At 47.9% G+C, this 16,406-nt stretch overlaps 1 protein-coding gene and 2 long non-coding RNA genes across 7 annotated transcripts in view; 2 read left to right on the plus strand and 1 right to left on the minus strand.

Moving 5' to 3' along the window:
- Positions 1 to 3,990, plus strand: part of LOC143509338 (uncharacterized) — an 11,519-nt gene extending 7,529 nt beyond the window's left edge. For 4 of the 5 annotated variants that reach the window (XR_013129630.1, XR_013129631.1, XR_013129628.1 and 1 more), the window contains exon 3: positions 2,543 to 3,990. This is a non-coding gene — a long non-coding RNA (uncharacterized LOC143509338). The remainder of the gene's footprint in view (positions 1 to 2,542) is intronic. The other variant, XR_013129629.1, reaches the window with a different exon arrangement.
- Positions 3,991 to 4,018: 28 nt separating this feature from the next.
- On the minus strand, positions 4,019 to 7,580 carry znf703 (zinc finger protein 703). Its single transcript, XM_076997959.1, has 2 exons — positions 7,332 to 7,580; positions 4,019 to 6,391 (listed from the first exon to the last, which is right to left on the minus strand). The coding sequence occupies exons 1-2, from the start codon at positions 7,578 to 7,580 to the stop codon at positions 4,862 to 4,864; spliced, it is 1,779 nt and encodes a 592-aa protein (XP_076854074.1). The 3' UTR covers positions 4,019 to 4,861.
- Positions 6,296 to 12,265, plus strand: LOC143509339 (uncharacterized). The gene is made up of 4 exons (XR_013129633.1): positions 6,296 to 6,418; positions 6,891 to 9,010; positions 10,821 to 10,914; positions 11,058 to 12,265. It is a non-coding gene; the product is annotated as an uncharacterized LOC143509339 (long non-coding RNA).
- The last annotated feature ends 4,141 nt before the right edge of the window (positions 12,266 to 16,406 follow it).

The raw sequence follows: 16,406 nt of genomic DNA on the forward strand, positions 1-16,406 counted from the left end.
ACACGCGCTTGTGCCAAGTCTCTGATGAATGGCCTCTGGAAAGTTAAACAGCCACAAATCTGACTTTGTGACTAACACTGACACCTACACTCCTGTGTGTGTGTGTGTGTGTGTGCACGCATGTGTGTGTGCGTATACGTGCTCAAGCACAAATGCGCAGGGTTTTACAGTGTGGAATTATTGTACAGTGTTAGGCCTATAAAAGATTTAACCCCCAAAATTTGCCAAGCTGCCAACATGTTGAATATTTTACATCCAAGTCATAAGACGTATATCTTTTTGTCTTATTCAAATATTTTTATATCAAGGCCTAACATACAGAGCTACTTTTGCACCATTCCGGATGTTATGCGGTGCCATTTGTAGTGGCCACGTGCTGACCGTCTTAAACCGGACCGGTTACAACTGGGACGGCATGCGATTGCAGACGGCACGATAGCACGAGACTTTTAACAACTAAATGAAAAAAATATATATTTTATTACCAGAATATGTGGCTGAAATGCTATGGATGCACTTTAAACCAACGCACCCGCAAATGAAAAAAAGCCCAGACGCGTTGGGGAATGACGTCGTAGCGCGCAGGTATGTGGCTAGCGCGTATTTACCAGCAGCTGCGCCTGGTGGGTGCTGTCATTTGGCGCGTGACTCCGACTCCGCGTGCCCGTGCCAGGGCACTTTTTTACCGCGAGCTCAGTGTTCACGCTCTAGACGCCTCGGTCCCCCGGAGGGTGTGTAAATGGAATACAGCTGGTTCATGGTGCACGTGGTTATTAGAAGTAAGCAACGGCTACGCCACGTTCTCCTCGCTCCTTCACTACCCGGTGCAGGTTCTGTTTGCACGCGCACATACGCGAGCTAACGGAGCCTCCACGATGATGATGATGATGAATGGTGTGGACAGGAGACCGTCACGCGCGGGCGGGCGCGCCGCCGCTCAGTCGTTATTGGTCATGACTTACGCTGTGCGCGTTTTCAAAATGCTGTGTATGTGCGTGCGTGCGTGCTGAAGAGAGAGCGAAACGCTGCGTCGTGGAAGAAGCCCCCCTTTCCCCCCTCCGGAGTTTTAGCCAGAAAGCGACAGCGTGATTCCTTTTACGAGCTGGATGAAAGATGCGCGCGCTGCATCTGGCGTGCTTTAGCGCGTGGGCACAGGCAGAAAGGGGGAGAACGCTCTTCCACTGAATACTCGTCAGAGGAGTCTATGTAGTCTTAAATCAAAGGCAACGAGTCTAAAACAGACGGACAGAGTTTGAGAAGAAGACCAGGACACAAAAGCTGTAGAAGATGGAGCCAAGAAAATAAGTGTGAGCTGTCAGGGAGAGAGGGAGGGAGAAAGAGAGAGAGAAAGTAGCGGAATAAAAGAAGACTGAGTGCGTCTCGCACTGGTTTTTCTCTCTCAGGTCGGGCCTGTCAGGCCAGGGGAGGTGGCGTGGAGAAGGCAGCTAATTGGAGAACTGCTCCACACACTGTCGTCATTAATCACCAGGGCTGTCGGCTACACGCCCAGGACACTGCTGCAACTGGCTACAGCTCTCTCTCTCTCTCTCTCTCTCTCTCTCTCTCTCTCTCTCTCTCTCTCTCTCTCTCTCTCTCTCTCTCTCTCTCTCACACACACACACACACACACACACTGTTATTGCTGACTGTGCGGAGGGTGAGGTGGGGGTGTAGTCGACACCCACAGACTCTCCTCACACCCTCCCGGCTCTGTTCTAAACCCCAAGGGACAGAGGAGAGAAGGAGAGAGAGATCAATCAGACAGGTGTAGCCCCGCTGGGGAGACACTGGTCAGGGAGTTAAATTAACTACCCCCCCTGCTCTCACCTCCAGGATCCTCTCATTCCCATACATCTCTCTCTCTCTCTCTCTCTCTCTCTCTCTCTCTCTCTCTCTCTCTCTCTCTCTCTCTCTCTCTCTCTCTCTCTCATACGCACACGATATAAATGGAGTGTCTGCATATTGACTCAGCTGGAGTCCAAGAGAGCAGGGAGAGAAAGATAAATGGGTTGGTGAGATGAGGAGAGAGATGTGAAGTAAGACCAGTGTGAGGGTTGTGACGCATGGCTGGGAGTCGCTCGACTGCGGCACGAACCCCACCCTCTTCTCACAGACATCTTCAGCTCTTCGCTGTACCATTATGACCACACTAACGCTCTTCTGATCAAGAACAAAACGCTCCCCTTGAACCTACAACAGGATCACGAGCTTGCCCACAACTTTCAAATGAATCGAGTGGAAAAACGGGTGTAATTAAGATTGCTGCATTTAACTCCACCTCCACTAGGGGCAGCATAAACCAAGATCTGAGTTCTCCGTTTGAAGGAGCAATTTGCTTTTCTGTGACCTGTTGGATAGTGAGTGATCACTCTCTTATCAGCTGAAAACACGTAAGACACACGAAGCTGGCCAACCAGAGTCTGCTTCAGTGCTAGCTTCAGACAAGTGTCCTTTCTCACTGTGCTTCTCTCCTGGGTTCTCGTCCTCTGTCCTGCGTTCTGGGTCTTTCTCTTGAACTTCCTGTCTCTCTTCTGTGTTCTAGGTTTCTCTCAATGGGCTTTGGACTCCTCTCCCGGTGTCTGGACATCTCTGCTGAGTACTGAGTGTTTCTGCCAGGTTCTGTGTTTTTCTCCTGGGTGTCCAGTGGAAGGACATGGGAACTGAGGGAACTGCCTCTGATTAAAGTCTTAGGAGGCGTTAATGCCCACCTGACCTTGCTGGACATGGAGAGTGAAGTAGCAGGGGCTCGCCAGTGTGATTTATTTAGTTAATGGTCCTGTCAAGTGACACCTGTGCAGTCTTCTCTTCTGTCTGAAGTGCTAATGAACTGTGTGTGTGTGTGTGTGTGTGTGTGTGTGTGTGTGTGTGTGTGTGTGTGTGTGTGTGTGTGTAACCCCCGTGCCTGCTCCCTTGTGATCAGTGTGCTAACAGTCTGTTTTAACAACCTTCAATTCAAGTCCACACTGAAATGGCTGTACAGCAGCCAGCAGTGATGTGCAGGTATGTCCTTCTAACTCTGAAGGGCTACAAAAAAAGTGATAAAAAGATAAACTAAATAAAAATACCTACACATTCATATAGGATATTTTACTATAAGACACATTTCTGAAAGTGACTGAAACAGGGGAGGTACAGACTGAAACACAACCGTACTAATGACTGAAACACAGTGGAACTAGTGACTGAAACACGGCACCAAACCCCACACACACACAGCCCCAACAATAAGGCTCGGGCTCTTGTGGGTCATACCAGGACGCGTGATAAATATTTCTCCCTTAACAGCCTCCTGTTGTCGTCTTTTGGCCTTTGTGCAGCAGGGTGATTCATCAGCGCTGGCTGGGAGCCGCTCCAGGACTCCTGTGGGTTCGGAGCGGGCGCCTACAGAGCGGTGTTTAACGGTCAGTGGCCTGGACAGTGCTGAGGGTGAGCCCTCACCCCTCTACAGGGGCACCATCAACCCAGAGCCTGTCTCACCTTCACACTAATGCAACATAAATAGATCTGCCTGTGGCCAGAGAGGGAGACAGTGAGACAGGAAAGACAGAGTGAGGGTGCGACACATGAACTATGGACATAGAATGAGAACATTTGCCTCATTTACATGTTTAATAGCACTATCTTATATTTTTCTTTGATATCAGACTTAATACGTATCCATTCATTTTGTTAATTGTGAAATTATTTGGCTATTTAATCTGGTAATAATATTGTATATTAATATTATTATTATTAATAATGTGCTATACTATGGCATTGTAATAGCAGTATACTACTGTCATATATATTTTGCAACTATAGTAATAATACACTAAATTGTATTGTGATTTGTATAATAAACTAAGACCAGGTTTTCAAGTATTGGGTATATATAGTTTGTAAATATGTTAATGATATGCTAATGTGCTACTGTAATGAACAGTATACTACTATTGTATATATTTTTTATTGCCCAATAGTGAAGGTAATGGACGGTATGGTACATATAAAATCCTGAGAAAATAAAAACACACTCAAATGTAATCAAGTATCATTTATTACACAAAATAAGACATTCTGTTAAATGGATATCGCCGCCATCTCTACATATTAATCTTACAGTTTTATCTCCCACTCTCCCCAAGCCTCGCCCAAACTCTGCCCAAGCCCCTCCCAAAAAGCTCTCCCAGCCTACGCCATCAGCCACAATAGAAAATATATCACATCTGTCTGTTTGTATTTTATTCTTTGAACTGTACATGTACAAATTAAAAAGGGCAAATGTTTTTAAGAATCAACTGGCTGTCAGTTGCATCACACTATTCAGAGGAGGACATCAAACCGAGAGAATAAGAGCACAGAAGAAAGCAACGAAACAAAACCAGGAAATGGGTAACGTCTGAAAGATAAATACGGCCAATGGCCCTGTAAGCAAAGCTGCACTGTTATAAAAATGCATCTTGGAAACATCTATTCATCACCTGGAAAATATTGTTCTTGTACCGAAGTGACAGGAAATAAAGAACTGGGATGGTAACTGTTTCCACCTGGAGAAAACCAAACACTCAAAAAGAAAAATAAATATACCTTCTTTTTTAAGACTGAAATAAAACTTTTAATCATCTATTAAAATTAAAACTGGGCGATCGGCTGTGTGGTTTTAGGAATCGAGCCTAATGTCTTTGCTTTCTCCCATTTTCTCAAGGCTGAGGGGAACTTCTTCACAGCCGGGTGTCCATCAGCGGAAGAGGTCCTAGCTCCTCCCTCAGCCAGAGATAGTAACTCCACCCACTTGTGTTTAGGCCTGGAGCTTTTCCGAGGACAGTCCTCGTCTCGTCCCGACTGCTTCCGTCAGACGCCTCTCCCATCTGTGCTCCATCCATCATGGGTATCCCAGCGTGGAGGCTGATCCCAGTCTCTGGCTGTAGAGGGCGTAGGGGGTGTGGTATGGAGATGAGGCAGGGAGAGAGTGCATAGGGAGGGTGGGGCTTCCGGGCAGGTGGGCTTTACTGTAGGGGTGGTATCGGGCTAGGCCCAACCCAGGTGACCCTCGCAGGGAGAAAGAGCTCGGTAGCGCCCCCGGGCTGCTCGGTGGGGGTAGATGAAGGTGGCAAGACGCGGCAGAGGCTGCAGAGGAGGGGTAGCCGGACAGGAGCTTACCGTCCACGCCCGGCAGGGCCGTGTGCGTGCGCAGGTGGGCCAACAGTTCCTCCGAGGTGCCGAAGCGCTTGTCGCAGGGCCCGGCCACCGAGACCCAGTTGCAGGCGTGAGGGAGGGTGTCGCTGGGCAGGACGAAGCCGTAGGTGTAGAGAGGGTGTGCGAGGGAGGGAGGTGCGGAGGACAGAGAGCTCGGGTGGAGCGTGTGGAGGTGAGGGGAGGGGTACACTAGAGGGAAGGCCGACTTGAGGGAGGAAGACGGGTCGTGGACGCAGGACAAACAGCCGCCTCCGCCCAGGTGGGGGGCGTTGGGATAGGCCAGACAGTACGGGTCTCTGCACAAGCCCTGCATGAGTGACGGGGGGGAGGAGCCTGTGAGGGGACTGGAGCTTGGATGCTTCCCGGGAACACCCATCCCGGCGCCGCCCACCAGGCTGGACTTGGCGTGGTCGAGCCCAGAGACGAACTGGGACGGGTAGCCAGCATAGGCGCCGACGACGGAACCGTGGTAGCCCATGGTCGAAGGGGGGAGGGGGAAGACAGAGTGGCTGGGTTTGAAGGGGGACACGGGGGCCACGTGGCCCGTGGCCAGGCCCGGCTGAGAGGGCGGGGCCTCGGGTTTGCTGTCGGGCCGTGGGCTGCTGGAAGAACTACCGCTGCTGGAGTTCACGCTGGCACGTGCCTGGCTAGAGTTGGCCAACTGGGCGTGGTCGATGCCGGCTTTGCCGTGCTCCGCCTCCTTTTTCCCGGTGCGATCGTTACCGCCACCGCTGCCGCCATCCGTGCTGGGGGCGGAGCCTGCAGATTTTGGTTCTGCGTGCGAGAGCGGGGCGTGGGGCGTTCTCTGCATGGGCGGGGTTTGCGTCTGCCGGTGAGCTTGGGTCTGTCCTGTGGCGTTCTGCGTAGGTGAGCTGGTTCTCGGAGATGAGGCGTGCGGAGGAAACGTCGGACACGTGGTGGCCGCAGAACTCCCGCCAGGAACCCTGAACCCCACCTTATCCACCGAGCCGTTGGCCACGCCTCCCTCCTTCCGACATTCCGAGCCGCTTTTGGAATAAGGCTTGAAGCTCGACTTGTCCTCCAGGCCCTGGTGCTGCTCACAAGATTTGAGGGCCGAACTGGCCGATCTTCCTTCCTTGTCTCCCAGACTGCTGGAAGAGAGAGAACTCAGCTTGGATGAGGGAGGCGGATCTGGCTTGCCGATCTGTGAGCATGTCTGGGCCAGCAGAGCCAGTGGACTCTTCTTAGCGTCAAGCTAAAGGGAAGAAAACAGATGAACATGGTCAGACTCGGTGTGTTTGTCTGTATCAGTGGGACAGTGTTAAAGTATTACTACGAGCACGTCTTGCAAATGATGACAGATGGTTTAAAGAACTGCTCTGGATCTCATGGAATGTCCAGGCTGGTTTTAGCTGAGGGTGGAGACTGTTGTAAATCAACTTTAGGCCTCTTAAACAGGAGTTACTCAGGTTTTTTTTTAGACAGATGGCATTCTAGCCTTCTAGTTTAGTTCAGTGTGGTTTGTGATTTCTTTTTAAAATTCTCTTTTTAAAAGATATTCCCAGTATTCAGAAATATCCATTATCTTAAAAAAGACACATTATGTAAAAGAAGCCTTTTACATAATATTCATTTAATTACATAATATTAAATAAACTGCGTTTATGTTGTTAAAGTAAATCGTTTGGCATTTAGTCCACAACGTTTTAGCGCATTTTGATTAATTTCGATTAATTACGTTTTATGTATTACAGACGACAAGTCGGCAAGTACCGGTTTGCTCCTGAACACGACAGCACAAATATGTCCATTATCAGTTCGCTAATCTACAGAAAACGATGTGGAACGATATAAACTGCTGATACCGGACTGGAACGTGAACGGACTACCGTGGCCGTTCGGTTCCGTTTTTACGCATTAAGCGCGGTGCTGCGTGCGGAGTCCGGTTTGCGCGTGTGAGGAGTGTGAGGACGTGCGGACGGAGACGGAGGTACCAGAATATTACAAACGATTATTAGTGTGGACTATTAAAACATGTCACTTGCTTTTTAAACACACACCAAGGCGCTTTAAAAGCAAAATTAAGAGCTATATGAACCAAGGTACGGAAGTCGGACATTTACATAAATAATCCGAGTGTTTGTGAACTCCAAGAAATGTTCGGATGGCAGAAACTGGACGTGATGGACCCGTACCTCGATGCTGACGGGCGCCGAACTCAGCGGCTGCAGATACTCCGGGTGCAGCATGTGACTGGCGTGAGCGGTCAACATCTTGAGGATCCGAACCGGCAGCCTCCTCTCCTGGCGCACTGGGTCCGTGGGTGGACGGGAAACACAAGTGATCTGCGACCTAAAACTGCGGATCAAACTGTCGCTACTATCGCCTTCTTCTGCTGTATGTCTCCGTGCGTCGGCTGCAGATCCACAAGGCGATTCGCTCATCTGGATCGGGGCGGATCGGGGACCTGGCAGGAACAGAGACGGGGCGGGTGTCGTTCAGTTTTCATTTAGATATCCGATGTCATCAGTAAATCAGCGACGACCCAAGCAACATGGTATCCTCCCAGCTCGGAGAGATAAATCCAGTGGAACCGGTGCTGGTTTGTAGTCCAGAAAGCGCAGTGAAGTCACAGTGGGGAATATACACTCCGCTTGGACATCGTTCCCAGATCGGGTCTCCACCAGCCCAGATCGGGTCTCCACCAGCCCAAAACCGACGCGATTTCTTTGCGCAAAAACACAAATCAACAGAAAACAAGTGAAGGGGATCCTTAACCAAAAATATCTACCACTGTGGGGAAAAACATTCGTCAAATAATGTTTTAGGAGTATCCTGGTGTAGCACGACCTCGTCCCTGAGCTTCGCGTCTTCAGCACACTTGCACACACACACACACTCCTCACACCAAGATCTGAAGATCACTTCAAAGGAACACGCCGCCGTCCAATCACGGAGAGCCGCATGACTAATGAGTGGGCGGGTCCTATGACAGAGGAGGCGGAGTCAGCGCTCCACACTCGCTCGCCGGCGTCACGGCACCTCTGAAGAGATGAGACGGGTTCTGACCCAAATACTTAGGTGTCGTGCGAGGAGAGCGGAGCAAACTCGCCGATTCGGAGGGGGAGACACAGTGACTGCGGAGAACAGAACCGCGGTCGGTCCGTTTGTGGAACCGCGACATCCGTCAGATGAATCGTTACTCCTTAATGAATGTTACACCATATGTGACGTTGAAGGTCCTAATTCTAAAAGACAAAAAAAATCAAATAAAAATTTTGCAGAAAAACTCCAAAGTAAAGCAAAAACAAATAGCCATAACATATTTAGCCTCTTCCACTAAAATGTTACCGTTAAAAGACTCGCAGCTTCATTTAAAACAAATCACAATTTCCCCAAACTGTTTCATGTCATTACAGTCAAAATCAGGGCAAACAATGGCCTTAAAACGCCTGCGCTGCCGTTTATAGAATAACCTTTATATATCCTCTTCGTTTTAAAATCACACTAAATGATATGTTTCATATACAATAACTTCGTGTCCGTGTCGTCGTCTAAAGCTGGAATGTTAATAACTTTATTACATTACCCCAGGCTTGATTTGCCGTCGAAGTAATTTAGCTAACATAATTATGCAATGAATTGGCTTCATTACTTAAAAATGAAGCCTAGCCGAGCCCATTACGAGCCGGCTGAAATAGTCTGCGTCCGGGTCGCTTTGAAGCCCGGAATATTTTACGGCCTAAATTGTTCGCAAGTTTTAACCGCCCGCATTATTTCATGCCATGTTGTGGACACACAAAGGCGAGCCCTGTTTATGGGCCAGGCTCTGGACGGCGGTTTAACTGTTCGTTTAAAATGCTGTCCTCTCTTTGTAAGTAATGTTTCTCATTCGGTGCCTAACTGCTGCCACGCAGTGATGTAGTGGTCTCGGACCGACACGCAGGAGTCTCTAAGCAGAGGACTTCATTTATATGTAGCAGCTTCTAGTATTTGGGGTTTGTTTCTCATTTGTTCGTTGATGTTTAAAAGTTATTGCTGGGCTGAAGGTTTGCGTAACGTGTCAGTGTGACACGAGAAACCGTAGACCTAATTTCAAAATACTGCAGTAGTATCTTCTTCCGAGTTGGGGTTCATTAAAATATCACACTTTGGCTTGAGTGTATTTACTTTATTTTATTTTTGTATATTATAAAATATTTTAGATTCTTCTGTGTGTAGATACTTGGAATGGTTTAGTGCTGTTTGATGTCAACCTTGTCATGTCACTAATGATTACAGGTTTCTAAAACTCAGTAAAACTCAAGAAATTTCCCATAGTTTGTGTGAAGTCAGCAGTCAGCAAACAGGAGGCCCAAACCATTACTTCACCATTACCATTACTCACTAGGGTTTGATTCCAGTCAGTCTAGGCCAGTGTGTCTGCACAGTCCATACTCCTGTTCATGCCGACCTCCACTGAGGTTTTCATTAGCAGATTTTTACAGTTGTGTTAGGAGGTGAATATTCAGTAAGAGTTTAGTTTTACTGCAAGAGTTGAATTTTTCAGTAGGTGAATTCTTCACCAAGAGAAGTTTTTTAGTTGAAGACGAGTTTATCAGTATGAGGCGAGTTTTTCAGTAGGAGGTGAATTATTCAGTATGAGGTGTTCCAGTAGGCCAGGGTCCCTTTGTCCGTGCAGCAGCTCAAATACTTCGTGTGTCTCTCACAGCCACGTCTCCACAACAACGACCTGCTTTGGCACAGTCCCATACGCGTCTTTGCATTGACATCGTCGTAGCTGTGATAAACCATGTAGTTGGACGATAAAGGCCAGTCATTTGCATCTGTGCCAACGCACAACCCGGGCAGGGAAGAGAGCACTGACATCAATCTGAACAACCACAACAACCATCAAAACCCAGGTGTGGAAGTCATAACAGAAGCCCTGCTGTCAGAACATGGTCCCCTGTTTTATAGAACCAACTACAATATACAACAAATACACAAATGGCACCACGTGTGTCTGGCGCTGCTCATGGAGACATTGAATACACAACTGCTCTGAAAAGGTCAACACAGTAGTGGGAAAGGAACACTTCAAATGGTTACAGTTAGAAAAGCTTACAAAAATGTATTTACTCGAAGAATCCGGCTTTCTAAGAGTGTGTGACCCCAGTTCTTTGGAGCTGGTCTGGAGGTAAACACAAAGCACACCTGTGGAGACAGATGAAAGACGACTACAGCTCGGTGCTCAGTTATAAAAATGACAATAAGACAGAAAGCTTGAACTGTTGACCTAAGATGAGGAGGAGCTGAAGGCTAACGTGTGTGTAAGAGCTTTTGTCTAGCATAACCGGGTGGCTGGGAGGAATATTCCATTTAAATTGCTGCATGGGTGGTGTGTGTGTGTGTGTGTGTGTGTGTGTGTGGGTGGGGTGGGGGGTACAGGCAAGGATGTTGGTGTCACGTTATACTTTACATCTCTCAGATGTCTGTCAAAGACAGGCAAGGGTTTTGGCTTGTCAACATCCTGTCATTTTAAGTCCAACACGCATACAGACACACCCTAAACACTCCCTCAGACACACTGACAGCTGATCAAAGGCGACTGAAGTGTACAGGCATTACTACATAGTCTTTTCTGGCTAATTAATAACCTCCAGCTTTTTTGAGTTAAACTGTCACTTTGTGGTTGATGGCAGGGCGGAGTCAGGAACACGGAATGCACAGGCCAAAGGCTCGAGGGACGAGCTTCAGCCAACAGGAAATTGGCTTTCTGAACGAAACGAACGATGAGTCAGTGCTAAAGCTGGTTTACTGTTGTTTAAATAGAGATCTTATCATGAGAAATGTGTAGCTTATAAGTGTTTTGTGTGTGTGTGTGTGTGTGTGTGTGTGTGTGTGTGTGTGTGTGTGTGTGTGTGTGTGTGTGTTTAAAGACAGAATGCGGAAGAGGGAAAATGAGAGAGAGGAGTGGATGAAGGAAACTGCTTGAAAGCTAATTCTGCTTCTGTCAACAGTCCCTATATTTGACTCATCATTATTAATGTCAAGTGTCACTCATCACCCATGGCAACTTTTCATCTCACATATAGACCCAGAAGGAGCTGGCAGCTCACAGGATTAACATCTCAGCGCTAAGAGTGATGATTTGATGCCATCCCTTAAGATAGCATGTTGTCTTCTGCTGTGTAAACACACACTTCACATTACGACAGCAGGTCATCTGCTTGTCAACGAGTTTATTGCTGTGTGCAGACAGTTATTGTTAAGACCTCATCTCATGCTTTTACAGCGGATCCATCCTGTCGCTCGAGAATCAGGCGTGATTTAAGGCGCATGGGTTTCTGCTCAGGTGGAGATGACGGTTCTGTTCCTGGGATCTTGCTTTGTCTACCCTGACCTCCTCTATATTCTCATTTCCTCCTTCTCCTCTCCGTCGACGGGTAAAGTGCCAATCAGACAAACAGAAATGATTAAAGGAGAAAAGCCGGAGAGAATGAAGCTTGTGGGACGCGAGGATACATGTGGTATGAAAACAATTTCAGGATGAATGATTTTGAATGGGGGAGTTTAGGAACTTTCATAATAACCCTGAAGGTGGGGAGAAAAGAGTAAGAGAGTGAGGGATGACTCTAACACCCTTTTCTACCTCTTAACCATTCTGGCCTTCATAATACTAATGGCTGTTTCCTGTTGGGTGTATTTAAAGGGCAGGTCTCCCCTTTAAAAGGTCGGCTCACCCCTCCCATTTAGTCAGGAGGTGTTTGCCTAAACATGCTGGATCAGAGCCCCGTCACTTGAACGTAACAGAGACTGAATCAGAAGCGCGAGATGAGGCCCAACACGTCTGCTGTGATCTTGCCGGTGACGTAACCACTCCAGCATGTCTCCACACCCCCAGGGCATTCTGGGTCAGCACACCCGGGGGAGGCTTTTGCTAGGCCAGCGTTTAATTGTCAGAGAAAAGAAAAGCACGACAGAACAAAAAACAAAACCAAAAAAATAAATAAATAATGTCTCCAGCCTCCGTACTTGTGCGGTGTGAAGTGCTCTGCAGGGCCCTGACAGCTCCGCCTCGGGCCACCACCGGCACCAGAGCGCTGGGGCACGGGGACAAGCAGCCAACCACCGTGGAACAGCATCTCCATGGCAACACCCAGACAGGTCAGTTTCCTAGACCTGGTTAAAGCCTAAGTGTGACCTAAAAGGTGTTTAGATATTGTGCATCCAGCCTAAAGTGCGTTGTAGAGGCGCCAGAAAAGTTCTGGGGCTCAGAGTAGGTGTTGAGGTTTGATGCATGTTCAGAGTAGGTGTTGAGGTTTGTTGCATGTTCAGAGTAGGTGTTGAGGTTTGGAGTCGGGCTGCTTGGTCCAGGGACATGGCTGTAGTCTGAACTGAAGCAGGCTGTTTCACACACAGTTCACCACCACATAGTCTAGAACTGTGGCATAACCATCCATATACATATATACATATACATCCATCCAATGACATAGTGGAATAAAATGACATCTCTCCTAGGCTTTACACAGGCCACACGCAGAGAGAGAGAGAGAGAGAGAGAGAGAGAGAGAGAGAGAGAGAGAGAGAGAGGGAGGGAGGGAAAGAGAGGGAGGTAGAGAGGGGTGTATGAGTGTATGAGTGGGAGCACCAGGCCCAGGAGTGATGCATGCAGATCAGTCTTGTTTAATTAGGTGTGGCTGAGCGATGAGGTGTGTGGCGTGTGGAGGCAGGGCCCTGAGGCAGGGACGCCACCCCACACCGCCTCTTCTCCCGCAACCATCAGCCTTTGAAAGACGAGGGGCAGGACAGGTTTATGGTGTGTGGCTGACGAGTAGGAACAGCCAGAGGATGAGAGAAAGCAGAACTCTCACGTTCTCCACGGGCTTTGCACAATCCCAGAGTCTCCCTGACCTTCCACACAGATTCCCACTCACAGTTATTCCCATTTGGAGGCATTTCCGTTTGGAGATATTCCCATTTAGAAATATTCGGGATCTGATTTTGCAGAGACACACTGTTCCGAAGGCCACAAGGAAAAGGGAATGTGTGTGTGTGTGTGTGTGTGTGAGTGTGAGTGTGTGTGCTAATGTATGTTTTTAACAGGAGAACCAGCTGCTACAATACAGTCGTGCACAGAAACAAACAAACACAGCAGAAAAGGGGGGAAACAGCAGCGTTATGTCACGTCAGGAAGGACATTCGTGTGATAAAGTCAAGAAAACCATAACGTAGGTAGTTAAGTACCTCAACAGAGAAGCTGCATCTGAAAGAACAGCAGTGTCAGAGGGAATGACTCACACAGGTGGATTTTCTGAGTCATCCCTCAGTGACATAGTGAATCATCTCAGTGACTTAGTGAGTCATCTCAGTGATTCTATAATCAGTACTGTACATCCTCCAGACTGGCTTAGCCAAAGCCGTAAGCAATTAGCCGATGAGGATAAACATGTGTGCAGATGTAATGGAGACAGTTCCGAGTATCAGGAGAAGGTTTCTGGCCCAAGACTGACAGCGTAATGGTAACGGAACATGACCATGGCGAGAGTAAGCTGGTTCTGGATCAGTGCTGGTCTGTGCTTGGGAAAGAGAAGACAGTCAAGGGAAAAATCTCTTTTCTGATTTGAGGAACCTTCAAAATGGGTTTACTGGTGAATAGGTTTATCAGCTGGTAGTTTACTGGTGAAGAGGTGTTCACATCAACTGGTTGTATACTGGTGAAGAGGTGCTTGCCTCAATTGTCTGTTTACTGGTTATTTACTGGTGAAAAGGCAACTGTGTTAAATGTCATCCTGTCATTCACTGAGAAATCACCAACATTAGATTTTAAAAGTTTTAAAGTTTCACACATACACACACGCACCCACATCCAAACCACACACGAACTTAAATAGCCTCTTCTAGCTAAAACAAAGGCCGGCATTGTCCTCCACGTTGTAAAATGTAGGCCTGTATCTCTGCTTGATCAGGCCTTGAGTCACACCGAACGCAGCCTACACAGACATACTGCAGAAAATACACGATGTTCCTTCGCCTGTGCAGCCGTTGTTTGTACGAACTTATCGCGTCCCATATCAGAGACGTCGAGCGCGTACCTCTGGTGTCTGATCTCGCTGCTTCTCCCTCGTGAGCACGCGGGGTGTCTAAAGACCTGCACAACGTTAAACAGGAGGGTAATTCCAACAAAACTATTGTGAACGGAATATATGAACTAGGGCTGCATGAAGAGGTGTGATGTAACCGACGATCTTGTCACTTGTTGCACGTAATGAAAAGAGGCTAAACCGCGCGCGCTGCTTGAACGCTAGCAGCTCCCGTCAGCTCATAAAACAGCTTAAAAAACAGATGTTTTCATTTCCTCATTCTCTCCCTGGAGTCGCATTTATTGCCGTATTCTCTCTATGTTGCACCAGTGCACATATTAATTTTTCTCCGGTTTTGTCACGTAACAGGAGGGGTATGATGTCATATCGGGTAATTATACACTCCGGTGAGATCTTCGGCACTGAGTGAAGCTCCGAAAGCAAAAACAAACTGGAAAACTAATCTCACAGTTGACAAGAACTGCTTTACAAGTTCGGCCAACAACTCCGGTCCTTTGCACGGTTTACTTTTAAAGGGAGATGCTTTAAGCTGACATCCTTACGTTTGCATGTGCGCAAGCAGCGGACGACAGAAGGCAGGATTCCCTTTTAAAATGCAACGATACGCAATGATTCCTCGTCAGTGTAGCATTGGTAATGATTATACCGCTAAGCGACGATTCATGAGCGCGGAACGGGAACGCACGCGGCCCAGCGCGTGCTGTCACTCACAGCAGCGCGCGGTATGGCGTAGCGCAGCGGCGCGTTTGACGCGACAAGAGATGAAGGCGCTCAATTAAAAGCCTATCAACGCGCAAGTAAATCAGTGCCTATCAGTCTTGTCACTTCAAACAAATGGTTATTATACTGATCCGCCCAGCCCATTAATCTCCCAGCGAGCGGTTGCCAGGACGGGGTCACGACGAAATGCAAAACCTGGTGTGGACGCGGAAACGGATATCCTAAATAAGTGTTGGAAAGCCCGTGGTACAACTGGCTGTTTCAGGACATGTTGTACACATTCTGTCCGTTGTAACCAGCACCGATTTGGTAATAGATGTTTACCGATATTTTCTGAGCACTTAAACACCGGTGGAGCACGAGTTTGTCAGGCTGTTCTGTAATACGTGTTTGAAGAAGCTTCGGTCGTCTTTATAGGACTCTTTATTTGTGTGAAAACATCTTTGCGATTTAAGATTAGTACTCAGAAAAAGGGTGGAGTTGTCACGGGTCAGCATGTATTCATTCCCCTTTCAGTCCGGCCTGTTGGCCACATTGCCCTGAGCAAAATATCTCCTCAACTTACACAAGATATCTCTTCATCTGAGCCATTCTGCCTGTGTGTGTGTGTGGGTGTGTGTGTATGTGTGTGTGTGTGTGTGTGTGTGTGTGTGTGTGTGTGTACAGAGGCAGAGGCAACAGCAGGAGAAGTAACAAATGAAAGCCAAAGGGTTTTCAGCAGAAGCACACTCATTAGCAGCAATGCCACTAGTATTGATTTCTCTTGGAACTTTTCAAGAGTTCCAAATTTTGGACTTTGGTCTGATTTTTTCAAGCAATTGCGGGTTTTTCCTGGGAACAAAAGAAAGCGAAGGAACGAGAGACGCGCCGAAAAACTTCCGCTCGGTCTCATTCGACTCTTCTGGTTCTGAGCAGATTCCATTGCAGTGGCCGTCACCCTGGGAAAGACTGCACTCTGTAAAAGGTTATTTGTGGTGGTTGTGTGTGTGTGTGTGTGTGTGTGTGTGTGTGTGTGAGGTAGGGAGAGAGAGTGTGTGCACAATCTGCTTGTATAAAACCTGCCAGAAGGTTGCACTGCCTGTGTGTCATAAATTACCCACAACAGCCCACCAGAGCAGGATTTGCACAGAAGACCAAGAGAGGGAGAGAGAGAGAGAGAGAGAGAGAGAGATGGAAAGTGAGAGAGAAAGGGAGAGAAAGAGGGCATGAGAGAGAGGAAGAAAGGGGGAGAAGGGGGGTAGGTGGCTTGCAGTTTCCTTCTTGCCTCCACTTGATGAACGAGTCTCAGAACAAGGCACAGAATACATCATATCACCTTTAATGGGGCCCCATTTCCCTCGCCATAACTCAGCGTTTAAAAATAGAGAGGAGCAATGAAATACAGGCCTGTATATCCCTGTGCCTGACACCTTTACGAGTCCTCCATGCATTAGAAAGGCTAGGATTGCTGTTTCAAAGCAG

The sequence above is a fragment of the Brachyhypopomus gauderio genome, chromosome 3 (genome assembly GCF_052324685.1).
Source record: "Brachyhypopomus gauderio isolate BG-103 chromosome 3, BGAUD_0.2, whole genome shotgun sequence".
Lineage (NCBI taxonomy): Eukaryota > Metazoa > Chordata > Actinopteri > Gymnotiformes > Hypopomidae > Brachyhypopomus > Brachyhypopomus gauderio.